The 16,509-nt window shown below is 33.6% G+C and overlaps 1 protein-coding gene across 2 annotated transcripts; it reads left to right on the top strand.

Annotated features, from left to right (window-relative positions):
• The first annotated feature begins 783 nt into the window (after positions 1-783).
• On the top strand, positions 784-6,125 carry LOC101221315 (E3 ubiquitin-protein ligase arih1). 2 transcript variants are annotated; one of them, XM_011662019.2, is made up of 4 exons: positions 784-1,172; positions 1,591-2,213; positions 2,714-3,471; positions 5,246-6,125. In XM_011662019.2, the coding sequence occupies exons 2-4, from the start codon at positions 1,806-1,808 to the stop codon at positions 5,625-5,627; spliced, it is 1,548 nt and encodes a 515-aa protein (XP_011660321.1). In that variant the 5' UTR covers positions 784-1,172; positions 1,591-1,805; the 3' UTR covers positions 5,628-6,125. The 2 variants fall into 2 exon arrangements, with proteins under 2 accessions (XP_011660321.1, XP_004145453.1); XM_004145405.3 differs by having other exon boundaries at positions 1,566-2,213; positions 5,246-5,905.
• Positions 6,126-16,509: the final 10,384 nt, after the last annotated feature.

Genomic DNA, 16,509 nt, shown 5'->3' with positions numbered 1-16,509 from the left:
TTACGAACCAATCTTAATTTTTATGATTTGAAAAAAAGTTAGAATTAAGTCTTTAGAGTTTGATAAAACCATCCTAAATAATCCTTACCATAGAGAATATGTATGAGAATTTTATCAAAAACCATAAGTGTTAAATTTGAACTTATACAATTAAAGGCATCAAATTCTAACTTCTTTTCAAATAAACAAGAAAAGAAGAAAAAGAAAAAAACTTTTTGGTAAAAAGTTTTGGATATATTTTTCTTTGATCTTTAAATACCAAAATATTAGGCTTTTAATTTTAAGTTTTGAGTTTCATCTAAAAATAAAAATGTTTAAAATGTTTAATTTTCAAATTTAATTTTAATTCTTAACACCCAATACCATAATAAATGTTTAGTAAAAAATGAGACCAAGAGTAGGAATCTTAAAACAAGAGACTAAAATGAAGAAGAAGAAAAGAGACTCAATTTTTAAAAATAAAACTATCTATAAATGAAAAAGAAAAAACTAAATTGAAACATAAAAACATACATCTTAAAAAAGATTGGATATAAAAAATTTAAGAAGGTTGTTATTAAAATAAAAAAGGGATAAAATATTTGTATTTGATAAAATGATTTAGTGTAATGGAAGTTTAATTTTTTAATTATGGTTGAAAAAACCCAAAAAGTAAAGATTAGAAGTAATTTGATTATAATAGTAATAATAATAAATAAAAAAAAAAAAGATAGAATGAGAATTAAAAAAAGAAACCCCTTATCCATAACAAAATTATAGAAATAAAAAACCCAAAGAAACATTAGAAAGACAAAAGAGCAAAGGAAGGAGATTGGCAACAAGAACAAACCCCCCATCAAATACAAAACCAACTTTCCTTTCATCTTACGCCACCAAATTACCCACTACTAACTCAACATTCTTCCTTTCTCCTCCTTCTTTCTTCTGATTCATCTCACTCTCTCTGAAAATCTCAATCAATGGATCCACTTGTTTCCTAGAGTGAGAGACAGTGTGTGTGTTTGTGAGTCAGGAGAGAGAATTTTTGGGTACTAGTTTTTGGTGCTCATTCTTCCACTTTGTCAGATTAGGGTTTTCTTTCTTTTTTTCTTTTTTTTTTTTTAATATCATTTTTCTACAGACAAATCTTTCAGTCTCCAGAATTCCCTTCACATGAGGTGAAATTTTTCATGGTATGGAACCTTCATTTCTTGTTTTCTTTGCATACTTTATTTTCTTCCTCTTTCTTTATTCTCCAACCCTCAATCCTCAGTTTTGTTTAGTCTTTTTATTCGTGTTAATATATGGGGTTTCATGGATTAATTAGTTGCTTAGTGGGTCGATCTTGATTTGAACAGAAAATACAACAACTGTTTGTTTTTATTTACATTTTCTGCAATTCGGAAATGTTCCTCTTTTTATTATTCCATGTCCTCGATGTGGAGATTTTACGAATCTTAATCCTTTTGAGTTGATTCTGCAATGGGTATTCTGTTGCTTTTTTGATCTAGAATATAGGTTTAAAAAGAATTTTTGAGTGATGTAGATCGTTTTTTTTTTTTTTTTTTTTTTTTTCCTGATTTTAGGAGCGATTGCTGATTCAATTTGCAGATTAAGGGAAGATTGCTTTTCTTATGGTGAACATTTGAAAAGTTGGACTCTCGATTACCGGTGGATATGGTAGCTTCTTCACGTGATTCTTTTGAGTGATTGTGAAGTGTGAAAGATAGTCTTAAATTCATTTGCCGGTGGGTATATTCTCTTATTTACTGCCACTTTAATTCTTAACCATTTGGGGTTTGTGGGTGGTTTGAGAAATTGGGAGAATGGAGCATCGTGAGATTTTTGGTCGTGGTTCTTCTCATGGTCCAGCTGAGGAAGATGATGTTGAAGATTTTCGAAGTTGTTGTGAAGATCACGAAGTGTGGAAAGAGACTGAAGATGCAGTAGAAGAAGAGTCTGAGGAGGATCTTGATGAGTTTTCTGTGAAAATGTTCTTTAAGGGCGTTTCAATAGCTGAGATTGGGGACTCTGCTTCTGGTCTTTCTGGTATTGGAGTATTAATGGAAAAATCAGGGAAAATCCCTTTTGTTCAGGTTCAGAAAAAACTTGATTTTTATGTTGACGAGTTAGTTGCTGACTATCTAGCTCTAATGGATGGTCTGGTGGAGGCCATGCAGAATGATGTCCGCTGTATTCGAGCTTTCACCAGCTCTGATCTGTTATATAAACAGGTTATTACTTTCCCAACCTCCTAAATTTTGCTTGTTATGACAGATGCTAACTATCAGTTTTTTTCTTCATGCTCCTACTGGAAGTTTGTTGTATTTTTCTAACCGCATTTTTGGGGTATGTTTGTATTGTTTTTCAAAAGAAAAATTGAGAATTCTCACTTACTAATCTAGTGATGTAATTTTCTGGAAATCTCAGTTTTTTTGTTTTTAAATTTGACTAGTTCTATATTATCTTCTTTATGAGAATCAAATTTTATTGATGACACGAAATTAGTCAATAGAGTGGAGGGACTAGGATCGATTATTACCATTTCTTCTGCAGAATCCAGAGAAGGATAGGGTTAGTTTCATTTTTCAGGGCAAGTCATTTTGAGTGGCTTAGGAGTGACTTTATGAGCTGTGGAAGTCGAGGAGAGTGGAGAGATGCATGAACTCTTATAGTTTTTTAGCCATTAGCTTATGAGTTTCTTATATGTTCAGATAATATGAATGTTTGACAGATAACAAATCACGAGGAGCCTGAAATTCCACTTCTTGTAGCTCTGAAAGAAAGGATTCTGGAACATGCTAGCAATTTTGAATCCTTTTCCCTGAGCCTTTCTTCAGGTGCTGATCTTCAGCAGCCATTTCATCTTGCCAAAGTGGCTATTGGTGTTCTTTCTTGTCCACAAAAAGGAGATAAATCAGTTGAAAATTGTTCTATTTGTTGTGACAATAAACCATCTGCTATGATGGTTGCATTGAAGTGTTGTCACAAGTTCTGCTCGCAATGTATGAAGACATATGTTGATGGAAAAGTAGATGCATCTCAAGTTCCTATCAGATGCCCTCAGTTGAGATGCAAGTATTACATCACAAGCAATGAGTTCAAATCTTTTCTTCCCCTGACTTTATATGAATCATTAGAGAATACCTTAGCAGAAGCAAATATTCATGCAGATAGAATTTACTGCCCTTTTCCAAATTGCTCTGTCTTGTTAGACCCCAGCGAATGTTTGTCAGCTAGGGCAAGTTCATCAAGTCAATCAGAAAATAGCTGCATTGAGTGTCCAGTTTGTCAGAGATTTATCTGTGTTGAATGTCAAGTTCCTTGGCATTCATCAGTGAGCTGCGAAGAATTTCAGAACATCCCATTAGAGGAGAGAGACACTGCAGATATTACCTTACATCGTCTTGCACAAAACAAAAGGTGGAGGCGTTGTCAGGAGTGTCATAGGATGATTGAATTAACTCAGGGTTGCTTTCATATGACATGCTGGTAAGGCTACTTCCTCCAAATCTCACTTTATTTATCACAATCATTTTGTTTGTACATATTGTGGGAAAATCGGTGATCCAGCATCAATATAACTATATATCAGACACTTCGTGGGATGTTAGATTTCTGAAGGATTGGGTTGTAGGACTTGTTGAGAAACTAAAACTTAGATGCATGTTTGTGGATAATCAAAACGCATGCATACAAAAAAGTCTTCCTTCCTCTTTCTAATATCTTTGCTTTCTGCTAACCATCGTGGGTTGACATAACTGTAAAAAAGGAGACATGGTCTCATTAATTAAGGGATCATGAGTTCAATCCATGGTGATCACTTACCTAGAGTTAATTTTCTACAAGTTTCTTTGATATCTAAATGCTGTAGGGTCAGACGAATTGTCCTATGAGGTTAGTTGAGGTACTTGTAAGCTGACCTGACTCGTGGATATCTAAAAAAAAAAAACTTTGCTTTATGCTAGATTAGATTTTTTATTGTTTTACAAATTTTCCAGCTGCAAATTTCTTACTTATCGGGTCCATCTCTCAGGAACTGCTGTTTATCACAAACTTTACCAGTTTACATGAATCCATATTTCTAAATTTCCTATCGGGATTTGTTGCAAACATAAATTCAAACTTTTCACATCAATGCTACCAAACCCAAGTTATTGAAATTGTGAGGCAAATGTTTCCATAGGGTTTTACCGTTAAGTGAATACATGCCTATATACTAGGGTAAATATTAATTTGGTGCATAACTTCACAAGTATATCTATCTTATTTGAAGAAATAGAATGTGGGTAAGCACATAATAGTCAGCATGTTAAATGTCATTTGCCACTATATATTGGTAGTCTGAGCTGGTCGTACAATGGTCGCGGCCTTTTTAGGGATTTCTCTAGAGGTGGAACACCTCCACCAGTTCACTTAAACTAATGTCAATGTGATGATAGTGGTAAAAGAGTGATCAATGAATATAAGGTTAAATTTACAGGTCTCTGCTTCTCTAGAAATGTTTTCAACTCCTTGGGTGTTATATATGATGAATCGGTATATTATTATTATTTTTTGATTGCTTTTGCTTTTGCTATGTTTACGACTTTCTGTCTATTTCCTTTAATCTCGCATTGAGACTCTTAGGCAAGAGTCTAGTCTATCAAGCACACTACTATTTACATCAATGAACATATGTGCTCACTGTATTCTTGTTTTCACTCCCACATGGCGATTATGTTAGTCCCTATAGTATTAACTTTGCAGATATAAGAATTGTTTGGTGTGATGGTTTATTGCCTTGTAGATAAAAAAATTGGTCCTTTATAGCTTTATTGGTGAATAGAATTTGTTATGCAATTGTTTCAAGAAATAACTTGGATGCATCTCCTGCTTCTTCTGAACCAAATCTGCCCATAAAACTCCCATCTCTTTCTACCAAGCTAGAGTTGTCCGCCTAATTTAACTGCACACATTTCTCCAGTAAAAGTTGAATTCCCAAATGGCCTTTATTCCAAACCCATTGGTTTACATTCTTTCTTCATTTAGTGACTACTATTCCTGTAGGTGTTTGGGAAATTGAGATTTTCGAACATGTATGAATATCTCAGATTTATACATCTCTATGGCCAGGCAAATGGGATTCAATATTTGCACTCAAAAGTCTTATGAAAATGATCCACAAATTGGCAATACCCGGCTTTGTCATAAGCTAGTTTGTGCAGGGCTTAATGTATATTACTTAGGTTGGATGCTTATACTGCTTTGCTTGGTGTGCTTACAGGTGTGGGCATGAATTCTGCTATTCTTGTGGTGTTGAGTATCAAGATGGGCAACAGACCTGCCAATGCGCCTTTTGGGACGAAGACAATTCTGAGAACCTGGTCACCCACTCTGTCCAAGAATCTGAGCAGTGGGCATGGGAGACTTTTAATTCCCTCCCCATGATAATGGATGCATACTCAGAGCAAGAGAGGTCACAATTGGCACTAATTCAACGATTCCTCGCTGGGGGATTTAGTCTGAGCGACCACCAACCATGTCAGTCTCCACCACGATGTACAGACTCTTATGTCGACACTATGAAGGACATACACCAGCTTCCTTGGCTCGAAAGGTTTGTTTCTGTTATAAGCGATAGCTACTATGAAGATTATGTACAATGATATCGATTCATAGGTGTCTTACTGAAGTTGACAAAATAAAAGGGAGGTAAGAAGAGTTTCTTACTCAAGCTTTCCTCCCTCATTTACACCGCACAGCTTGGCGTTTCTGTCCGTAGTTAAGCTCTCTTTATCTACTGAATCATGCTGGAATTTATGATGTGACCCTCCCTCAAAGGTCCTCCTTGCATTAGATAAGAATGGAGGAATCTTATGCAAGAATGTCAGCTTTCTTTCTATCCTCTTTCAAAGAATTGTTTGAAGAAAAAAAGAAAGGAAAAGGAAAAAAAAAAAAGAAAAAAGAAAGAAAAAAGAGAAAGGAAAAGAACAAAAGAAATAGACAAGAATTTAATGATGTCAATCAATGAAAATGAAATTTGTCTTCATTGTGTTGTGTGATGTGCATCCTTTTCCTTGTGAATGATAGTTCTGTTGTGACAAGTAACTCTCATTGCAGAGGTGGGCTTTTCTCTTTTAATTAATTCTTAGTCATTTTTTACATGGTCCCGCCCAATTTCATTCTAACATTATGAGGTCAATTTAGGAAAGCATTTGCTGCATAAATGGACATATGTATTGAGCCATGCATGCATTTAGCTGTCATTAGCTGTTATGGGAGGGTGAATGCTTGTTCTTCAAACTTTTTCAGATAAAGTGGGTCTGAAAAGAATAAGTTTAATAATTGTAGTTTAGTTTGTTGAATTGTAAACTGATGTTTGTATCCCATATAAGTTAAATGATGCCCTTTTTTATCTACTTTTTAGATGTGTTTTCAAAATTAAAGTTCAAGTTTTTGACTAATAAAAGGTAATTTTAAATTTACCTGAAAGCTATTAGGTATCTAAAGAAAGTTATATTGACATGTTAATGAATGATTTATTAAATCAAATAAGCATCTTTATCTCAAAGTCTGGCAATGGACAATCTTCATCAAATATATGTTCCCTCTAAACTGCACAACTCCTCTTATTTATAATCGATACAGAAATAAGCTTTGACTTAATAGGATAACAAAAACACAAAATAGCTTCTTAAATAGCTCATGGAGATCATAAAATAGCTTCTTAAATAGCTCATGGAGATCAAAAAAATGCTTAAAAGTGATTTTGAGTTATTATGTTCGATTCTACTAGTGATTTTAAAGTTACTGAATTATATTTTACATTTGAAAATTTATTTAACTAATTAATTATAATAATATGTTTTTTCATTTTCTGAAAAAACGTTGGTCACCGACGTTGTTGGATAATAGTTGATGGAGATGGCGGTAGAAGGTTGCTAACGGTGGTTGTTGAAAAATGGTGATTGGAGCTTGTGGCAACAATCGTTGGAAGTTGATTGACGATGATCATTGAAGAATTGTCATTGATAGTTAGGCGTTATGATTACGAGGAAAATGGTCTTCCAAAGTTGTACATCGGCCGTAATTGGAAAGTAGTCATTCGGAATGGTGATTGGAGGTGGCTACTTATGGTTGCCAAAAAATGGTGGTCAAAGGTTGATTTTACCCACCGGGTAAATAAAATTTATCTCTTGTTTCATTATTATTGATCAAAGGCCCTTTACATAGGCAATGAATATAGAAGAGAAATACAAGAGATAGAAGAAGAGATTAAATAACAGTTATACGGGAGTTGTGACTAATAACAAATTTAGTTATTTATTTTGTTACGCCCCCTCAAGATGGAATAGAGATATTGATGATTCCATCTTGGACAATAGGTTTTAAGAAGTAGAGATAGGTAAAGGTTTAGAAAAGATGTTTTTCTTGTAGATGAGTTCGAATGGGCAGAAGTTTCAATATGCCTCGAGCTATGTGACCACGAACGAAGTGTCAGTCTAACTCTATATGTTCTATTCTTTCATGGAACTTTGGGTTTAAAGCAATGTGTATGGTAACATCATTGTCACAATATAGAGTGGATGGAGAGGTGGAGGTTATATGAAGTTCTTTCAACAATTGAGTGATCCATAAGAGTTCACTGGTAGTGGTTATTAATTCATGATATGTTACTTTTATCGATGATCGTGAGTCTGTGGTTTGCTTTTTGGCCTTTTGTCTTATTAGTGAATCCTCGAGGAATATGCAAAAGCCTGTTGTGGACTTTCTTATATCAAACATAATCTCCAGTCGGCATCAGAAAAGGCACAAAGGTTAGATTGGTTGGTGGTTTTTAATAAAATGTCTTGTCCTGGGGAGGCACTTTTAAGTATTGTAATAATGATAAACCTGTATCATAATGGGGTTGTCTAGGACTAGCAAAAAACTGACTTCGTTTGTGTACGATATATGTGATGTCAGGTCTGGATATGGTTAGGTATAAGAGTATGTCAATCATTATTTTGTAGGATGTTGGGTTTGCCATTAGTTTGTTAACATCAAATTGTAGTTTTAGGTGGGGGTCTAGGGGCAATGAGTCTGGTTTGCAGACAAGTAATTCGCATTCTTCAAGTAGTTGAAGTATGTAGCGCCTTTAGGAAATATATACATGCCAGTAGATGACATTGCAAGTTCAAGACCAAGGAAGTACCAGAGATGACCAAGGTCTTTTAGTTGAAAGACTAAGTTGAGATGTATTTTTAGTTTGTCTATGTTAGTGGATGAGCCACTTGTGATGATTATATCATCCACGTATACTAGTAGAGCTGTAAAAGTGGGACTAGAGCCTCAAATGAAGAGTGAATAGCCTGACTTGGATTGGTGAAAGCCCATTGATAGTAGGGTGTGGGAGAGTTTTCCAAACCACTCTCGAAAAACTTGTTAAAGTTCGTAGATGGACTTTTAAAGTTTTCATATTAAGGTGCTCCCCCTGATTTTCAGCAATGTTGTGTTTATAGCCTAATGGTATATCCATATAGAACTCTTCAACAAGATCTCCATGTAAGAAGACCTTGTTCACATCGAGTTGGACAAAGGGCCAGTTCATGCTGGTGGTTAGAGTGAGTAGGATTTTTACAGTAACAAGTTTGACAACCGAGGAGAAAGTCCCAATGTAATCCAAGTCTTCCTATTGAGTGTACATTTTGCTACTAGGCGTGTTTTTTAGCATTCAACAGAGCCATCGGCTTTATATTTTACTTTGTACACCCATTTACATCCAATGGTGTGATGTCATTTGGGTAATGGTACAATGGACCATGTTTTATTTTCCTCCATAGCATTCAACTCGGCCTTCATAGCATCACGACCATGTACAATGGACCATGGTAAAAGGTTGGTTCAAAAGCAGAAGATACTGTTAATGATCAAATTCTTAAACTCAGTTTGGAGTTTTTTGTAAGAGATGACAGACTCCAAAGGGAATTTTAAGGTCACTGGTGGGGTGGGGTTGTTATGTAGGAGGTCACAGTGATATTTTCTAAGGTAGAAAGGTGGTTTTGTGACTCTGATTGATCTTTGTGGGGCTAGTATTGTCTCTGTAAGGGTGTTATTTGAGTGTGATGTTTGGAAATTGAAGGTGAGAGTATTATTAGAAGGTGTGGGTGGGTTTTCAATGCGGTTGTTTGGTGTTGCTTCAAAAGTAGTGATGGTGTTTATGGCTGAGATATTGGAAGGAAAATCATTGAAAAATATTTCATTTAATATGTTTGAAGGTTTTGGTATGACTAGGTCAGAGAATGAAACTTTGACTTTAGAGGTGTTGTTGATTTGCTGGAAGGAAAATAGGTCTTCGTGTAAAATGACATACCTTGATATGAAGATTTTTTGAGATGTTGGATGTCATATAGTTTGTAGCCTTTGACTCCTTGTGGATAGCCTATAAATAGGGGTGTAAGAATATGAGTTGAACTCAAATAATCCGAACTACCCAACCCATATTATAAGGGTTGGGTTGGGTTAGGTGAAAATGTAGGTTGAGTTGGATTAAAAAAATTGAACTTTTTCGGGTTGGGTTGGGTCTCAGGTTGGAGGTTTGAAAAATTTGGTTCAACCCAACCCAACCCGAATTAATATAATATATATATATACTATACATATATATTATTTAATTAATAAAATAAAATCTAAAAAATAGGTCTTCCTCTCTCTTCAATCTTTATCCCCTTGCGCCCCACTCACCCTTCTTCACTGTGTTCGATTCTTCTCTTTCATCTCACCTTAGTCTTCGGTCTTCTCCCTCACGATCGTGTCCGTCCACCTCTATTTTCGTTAGAAAGTAGAAACGTGAAAAAAAACACAACCCGATAACCCAACGTAACCAATATTTTACAGGTTGGGTTGAAAACTAAATTCGGGTTATTCGGGTTGCCAACCCATATAATTCGAAATTATGGGTTGAGTTGAAAATGTCTCCCAACCCAACCCAACCAAACCTGATTACACCTCTAATAAATACAAATACCAGCACACTGATGAAATTTGTCTCTAGAAGATTGTATGACAGAGGCAAAGCAAAAACAACCAAATGTTTTTAGGGTGTTGTAGTCTGCAATGGTGTCATTGAGTGTGTAATAGGGTGTTTACCCTGAGAGGAACTGGGATGGGGTTATGTTTATTAGATATGCAACAATAAGTACACATTCACCTCAAAAGGTCATAGACATTCGGGACTGAAATATTAAGGCTCGGGATACGTTGAGGAGGTGTTGATGTTTTCTTTCAACAACAACATTTTGTTGTTGTCTTTCCAACACAAGAGAATTGGTGGACTACTCATTTGGAAAGAAAAATTCTTTGAAGTAGGGTTCAGAGGCATTGTCGAATATGAAGGTTTTGATGGTTGTTTCATATTGAGTTTGTACATATGTAAAGAAGTTGGGGATTATCTTTAGGGTATCAGACTTTCTTTTCATCAAGAAAACCCAAGTATAGAGTGAGTGGTCATCAACAGTGGTTATAAAGTATTTATAGCCAACATGAGAAGTAATATCATAAGGTCCTCAAGTGTCACAATGAACCAAGTCAAACATTTATTTTGCAATATGGTTATTACAGGTAAAAGATAACGATCTTTGTTTAGCTAGAGGGAAAACTAAACAATTATCATGACATTGTGCAGGAATAGAATCAACATGTATCAAGTCTTTCAAAACATATAAGTGTTTATGTGATGGATGACTCATTCGGTTGTGCCAAGTAGTAATTAAAGACTTAGCTATGGAGCTGCAGACAAATTAGTTTGTTTTGTTGTTTGAGTGCAATAGGTATAGGCCACTCCACTTGCTAGCTTTGCCAATCATCTTCAAAGAAGACTTGTCCTGAAGGACACAAGAGTTATCAACAAATTTTATCATGATGGATATTTGTGCGATGAGAGAACTTAATGAGATTAAGTTGAAGTGAAATGATGGTATAAAGAGTACATCATGGAGAATTAGGTTATCATTCATATCCACATTGCTAGTGAAGTGTACCTATCTTTCTTTGGTTTGGTTAAGAGACAGTGGTGTTGGTGGTGGATTTAAGTGAAGTAAAAGGTTCTTTGGAATAACAAATGTGTTGTTGCTCCATATTCAACTATCCACATCTTTTGATTTGAAGAGGATAGGGAGAAGGTAGTACCTGCTACGTATGATCATTGGTGGTTTTGGTGAATGAAGTTGGTTTAGATTTGGCCTTATTCATGTGAGTTTGCAATATGTTCAACAAGCCTCAACATTGCTCATTTGTTAATGACGATGATAAGGAGTCTGTGAAAGATTCTATTTTTTGTGGACCTGTGGAGTTTTTTCCCAAACGATGGCCAAAAGGATACCCATGGATTTTGTAGCAGTGGTCCACAATGTGTCCAAAAAGGTTACAGTGGGTACATATTCGTTTTTCTTTATTTTTAGAGTGGTTTTTGGATGTGTTGTTTGAATTTGGCGTGTTCTTTACTAATAGTATGCAACAACAAAAATGGCAGGATTGCTAACGGTGGGTGAATTTTTGAGATTTTTTTGTTTATCCATTTCTTGGACAACTAAGGAAAATGCACGATTTATAGTAGGTTCTAGTTCCATGAGTATGAGTTAGGTCTAGACTTTTACGAAGGATTTATCAAGCTTCATTAAGAATATCATAACATTCTTTGTTTGAAAGTAGTTGGCCAAATCTTTTGTTCCACCACAGGTGCAAGTTGAGCAATAAGAGACTAATTCATTCCACAGTCTTCATCTTTGTAAAGTAGGTTGATATAGAATCTTGATTTTGTGTTAGATTTGAAAGTCCACAACGAATTTGGAGGATTCTTGGGTCATTCTTTTGTTAGTATCTCTCTAAAAGGTCTAGCAAAATTTTGCATGCAGAGTCAAAGAAATTAATACTAGCATAAATTTCTTTGGATATGGATTTGAGGATCCAAATTGTGACAACTCTTAGGATTTATGACCTAAAATTTGTAGATTGTAAATATAATCTATTGACCGTTATTAATAAAGTGTTATTATTGTAATAATTGATATTGATTAAATTATTAATTTTGTCTTAATAACCCAAATCCAATAAAATAACATCCTAAGTTGTTTTAATGAGTCTTAAACAGTATGTAGAGACATACAAGGATCAATGTTCAAGATCAACTTAAACAATTTATAGTATACGAATAAGGCTGTGTACCTTATCCTAGTAACAATATGAATACGACTAACTTTATATTTGATACAAACACAATGATCCAACACATTCATAGTTGACATGCGAGTGATGGTATCCTATGCAATGAGTTTGCATAAGACAAAACCATGAAATAGTAACCTCTAGATGTAACTTCGTTAACTAGTTAGGTATCTATTTCACTAGGATGACCTAGGTAACTTAGTCTTAATCCTGAGTGTATTATGAATTTTTGTTCACGATGGATTGTCCTTTGATTTGTACGGGTGAAAGTAGCCAGATCGCCGACTCAATAAGCTTATCATTTTGGGGACAAGACCAAGTGTGGAGCTAGGAACATAATTACACAAGATGGAATTCACTCATTCCCTACTTTATGGTAAGTAGATGAGTGTTTCCTTAAAGGGTGTCTCCAGGTCTTAAACAAAGAGCCCTACCCTCTATATGGCACGAGAGGGGTTCTGTTTATTGGTTGGACCATAAACAAGTTGTTCATTAGAGGAGCACTGATATTTAAGGATTATAGGTAACTCAAAGGTAAAACGATAAATTGACCCAACTTGTGTTACGAACACTCATGAAGGACTAACTTACTGTTATTGGTCTATATCCATGGACACAGAAATATATCTATATTGAGAAGAGTTCAGTTGTGAGTCTTTAGTGGAGTGTACACATAATTTATCTCAAATCGTTGTAGCTTTTGATCTGTAGGTCCATTAAGTCCCCTTCCTAGCTCGTAAAGGATAATGAAATTTATTCATATTAGTTGTAATTTGAAATGTTCAAATTTAGTTTGGAAATTAGTTTAATGCATAGTGATACATTATAATATAAAACTTATTGAACTTTATTATATTAATTTAATTTTGGATATGATTCAAAATTAATTTATGAGAGAAAATATTTGAATGAGTTCAAATATTAATTTAATGTGAATTTGATTCATATTAAAATTATTGATTGTGAGATAAACTTATATTTGAATATAATTCACATTTAATTTAAGTTAAATATAGGGGAATTTTTAAAAATAATAGATTTTACAAAATATTTACAATGTATAGCAAATTCTATCACTGATAGTGATTGATATGCTATAGTGATAGAAGACTATCAGTGATAAAATCCAAAATTTTGTCATAGCTTGTAAATATTTTAATTTATTTTGCTATTTTTAAAAATGTCCCTTAAATATATGATATTTAATTTAGATATTAATTAGTTGGAAAATTAATTAATAAATTAGTTTTATTTAATTAAATTTATAAGATATTGCAGAGATATTCATTCAAATAAGATTTGAATGAAATATTAATGAAATATGATTTAATTAATTATTAACTAATTGATTAATTGTTAATTAATTAGTAGATTTGATAGTAGAATCTATGATTCTCTCCTACTCCTTTTCTTATTTCAAGAAGGAAAGAGACTTATAAATATTTAGAAGAAAATAGTTTTCTTTAAAATGAATTCATCAAGAAAAGAAAGCCAAGGTTTTTGCTCTGCAAAAAGAAAAGAGTTTCTCTCAACAACCTCCAAACTTTTTTCCATCTCAATTGGTTCCCACAAACCAATCTCATCCCAGAGGATAGGAAGATCTCTGACCGGTGGTGTCCCAATTCGGTGGCTTGCAGATTCAGAGACGTCAAGAAAAGTAAGTTCTCTGTATCTTTTATTTAGAATTTTGATTCTAAATTTTTGCCAATGTACTGGTATTTTAAGATTCCAAAATTAATTTGAGGAATGGTTCTGTAAAATCTTTCGTTGTCATAGGACTTTTATCCCTTCAACAACGTCATTGCATATGATCCTAGAACGTGCATTTCTCTGGTGGGTCGTGAGAGATCTCCCTTGATGAATTTGATCCTGTTCTTTACGGTGAGTGCAATAATCATAGTCTAATTCCATGTTGTGTAGTTTGATTCTGTGAGTGGATTTGAGACGAATACTAAATTGATGTTGTCCGAAGGGTGAAGGAAATAAGGATTGGTATATTTCTCAAGAGTTCCCAGACTTAGAGGAGTGGTCGATGTCAGAATTGAATATGAACTCGATAGGATCACGTTAAGGGGTTGTTTGGTTGGGAGCCAAAGGAAGTTTCTGGTGGAGTTTCAGGAAGGATCATGATGGGAGAGAAGGAAAATTAGGTTCTTCAAAATGGGTAAGGGTTTACTTCTATACCATTTTACACACTATAAAATCTCTATCTTGTTTTATTATTATTGATGAAGGCCCTTTATATAGGCAATGAATGCAGAGGAAAAATACAAGAGATAGAAGAAGAGATTAAATAACTGTTACATGGGAGTTGTAACTAATAACATATTTAGTTATTTATTTTGTTAGTTGATTGGTATTGATTCGTTGGTTGCACATAACTAACTTCCGTAGAATTAATTATCTCTCAGGATGGGTTAGGAACACAAGCTGCCAAAGCTGCAACTGAGGGTTGATTTCCTTAAAACGATTGGTTAATGGCTTTAGCCAAAGAAACCAGTTGGTATTTTGATGCATTAAGCTCTTGGAGCTGCTAAAGCCTCAAAGTTGTGGAAGTTGATAGTTTTGCAAGCCAATTGTGACTGGTGGAAGCCATCTGCTCAAGCAAAGCATGAGCTGCTTCTGCAGTTTTAGAGAATAAGGAACCACTTGCTGTAGTATCCAAAATGAATTTTGTTGTACTAGTAGATTCATGGCCTAATATGTAAACCTGGAGCAATGCCCGTGTCGAGGATATTTTCAAAGCAACTCTTTGTATCTTTCCCAAATTTTAAACATATTGGAGGTGATTGTCAGTCAATTATCAAATAAAAAATAACTTGGTTAGTGATTTCTCAAAAATCAATTTAAAGTGATTTTTTTTTTCAAAAACAACTTTTATTTTCTTGCCAAACATGATCATTTGGGAGGAAAGTGATTTTGAGAATGACAAAAGTGATTTTAGTTTTGCCAAAATTACTTTCAAAGACGCCATTAATGTCTACTCTTAAATATTACCTCCATCTCAGAAAGACCATTAAAGAACATGCAAAAAATAGACCCAACTCAAATAGCCATGTTTAGGCAAACCTACTCTAGTTCTCTCCTAAACACTAAAATCATTTTTAAATGATCAAATGGTCCACTATATTCTTTTAAGAAGGCTAACAAGAAGATTAATATTATGAGTTTTAATCTTTTAACAAAGACAATTCATTTAGTTAAAATGAGTAACCTCATTACTAGACTATTAATAACTTGTAGAACTACAAGTTATTATGACCTTTTAGGTAAAATAATGAGACCAAAACACATAGTAAATGTGTCAAAATGCGTAGCTTTTATTGTAAATTTTAACTATTAGAAAATACGTCTTACATGAATCTCCATACCTATTTTACCCTGGATTTCAGTCATGTTTTAACGCATGATTAATAAGAAAAGAAGAATAATGAACTATAGAAGAGCACGTGCAAAGTAGTACGCTAGAAGAACCTTGTCTGGCAAGTGAAATCCCTAGGCGAGGAACTATGTCATCAAGCAAGGAAGGTTCACTTTGGGAATTAGTTTATCAAACTTTATTATATAAATTTAATTTTGGATATGATTTAAAATTAATTTGTGAGAGATAAAATATTTGAATGAGTTCAAATATTAATTTAATGTGAATTGGATTCATATTAAAATTATCAGTCATGAGATAAACTTATATTTGAATATGATTTAAATTTAATTTAAGTTAATTATAAGATATTTAATTTAGCTATTAATTATAAGATATTTAATTTAGCTATTAATTAATTGGAGAATTAATTAATAGTTTACTTTTAGAGACATTTTTAAAAATACCAAAATTTTAGATTCATTATCACGATAACATATCAATGACTATTAGTGATAGAATTTGCTATAAATTGTAAATATTTTGTAAAATCTATTATTTTTAAAAATTTCCCTTACTTTTATTAAATTAAATTAAATTAAATCAAATCTATAAGATATTAGAGAGATATTCATTCAACTAAGATTTGAATCAAATATTAATTAAATATGATATAATTAATTATTAAATAATTGATTAATTGTTAATTAATTAATAGATTTTATAATAGAACCTCATGATTCTCTCCTACTTCTTTTCCTATTCCATGAAGGAAAGAGAGTTATAAATATCTAAAAGAAAACAGATTTTGTTTACGATTTGATCAAAGAAAAACGAAGTCAATGTTTTTGCTCTCTGTAAAGAGAAAATAGTCTCTCAAATATCTCTAAACTTTTTCTCATCCCAATTGGCTCCCACAAACTAATCTCATCCTAGAGAATAAGGAAGTTTTCGACGGGTGGTGTCCCAATTTAGAGAATTAATTT

This window comes from Cucumis sativus, chromosome 1 (genome assembly GCF_000004075.3).
Source record: "Cucumis sativus cultivar 9930 chromosome 1, Cucumber_9930_V3, whole genome shotgun sequence".
NCBI classification, from domain to species: Eukaryota; Viridiplantae; Streptophyta; class Magnoliopsida; order Cucurbitales; family Cucurbitaceae; genus Cucumis; species Cucumis sativus.
Note: the sequence above shows the minus strand (reverse complement) of the source record. Positions and strands in the feature narration are given on the sequence as shown.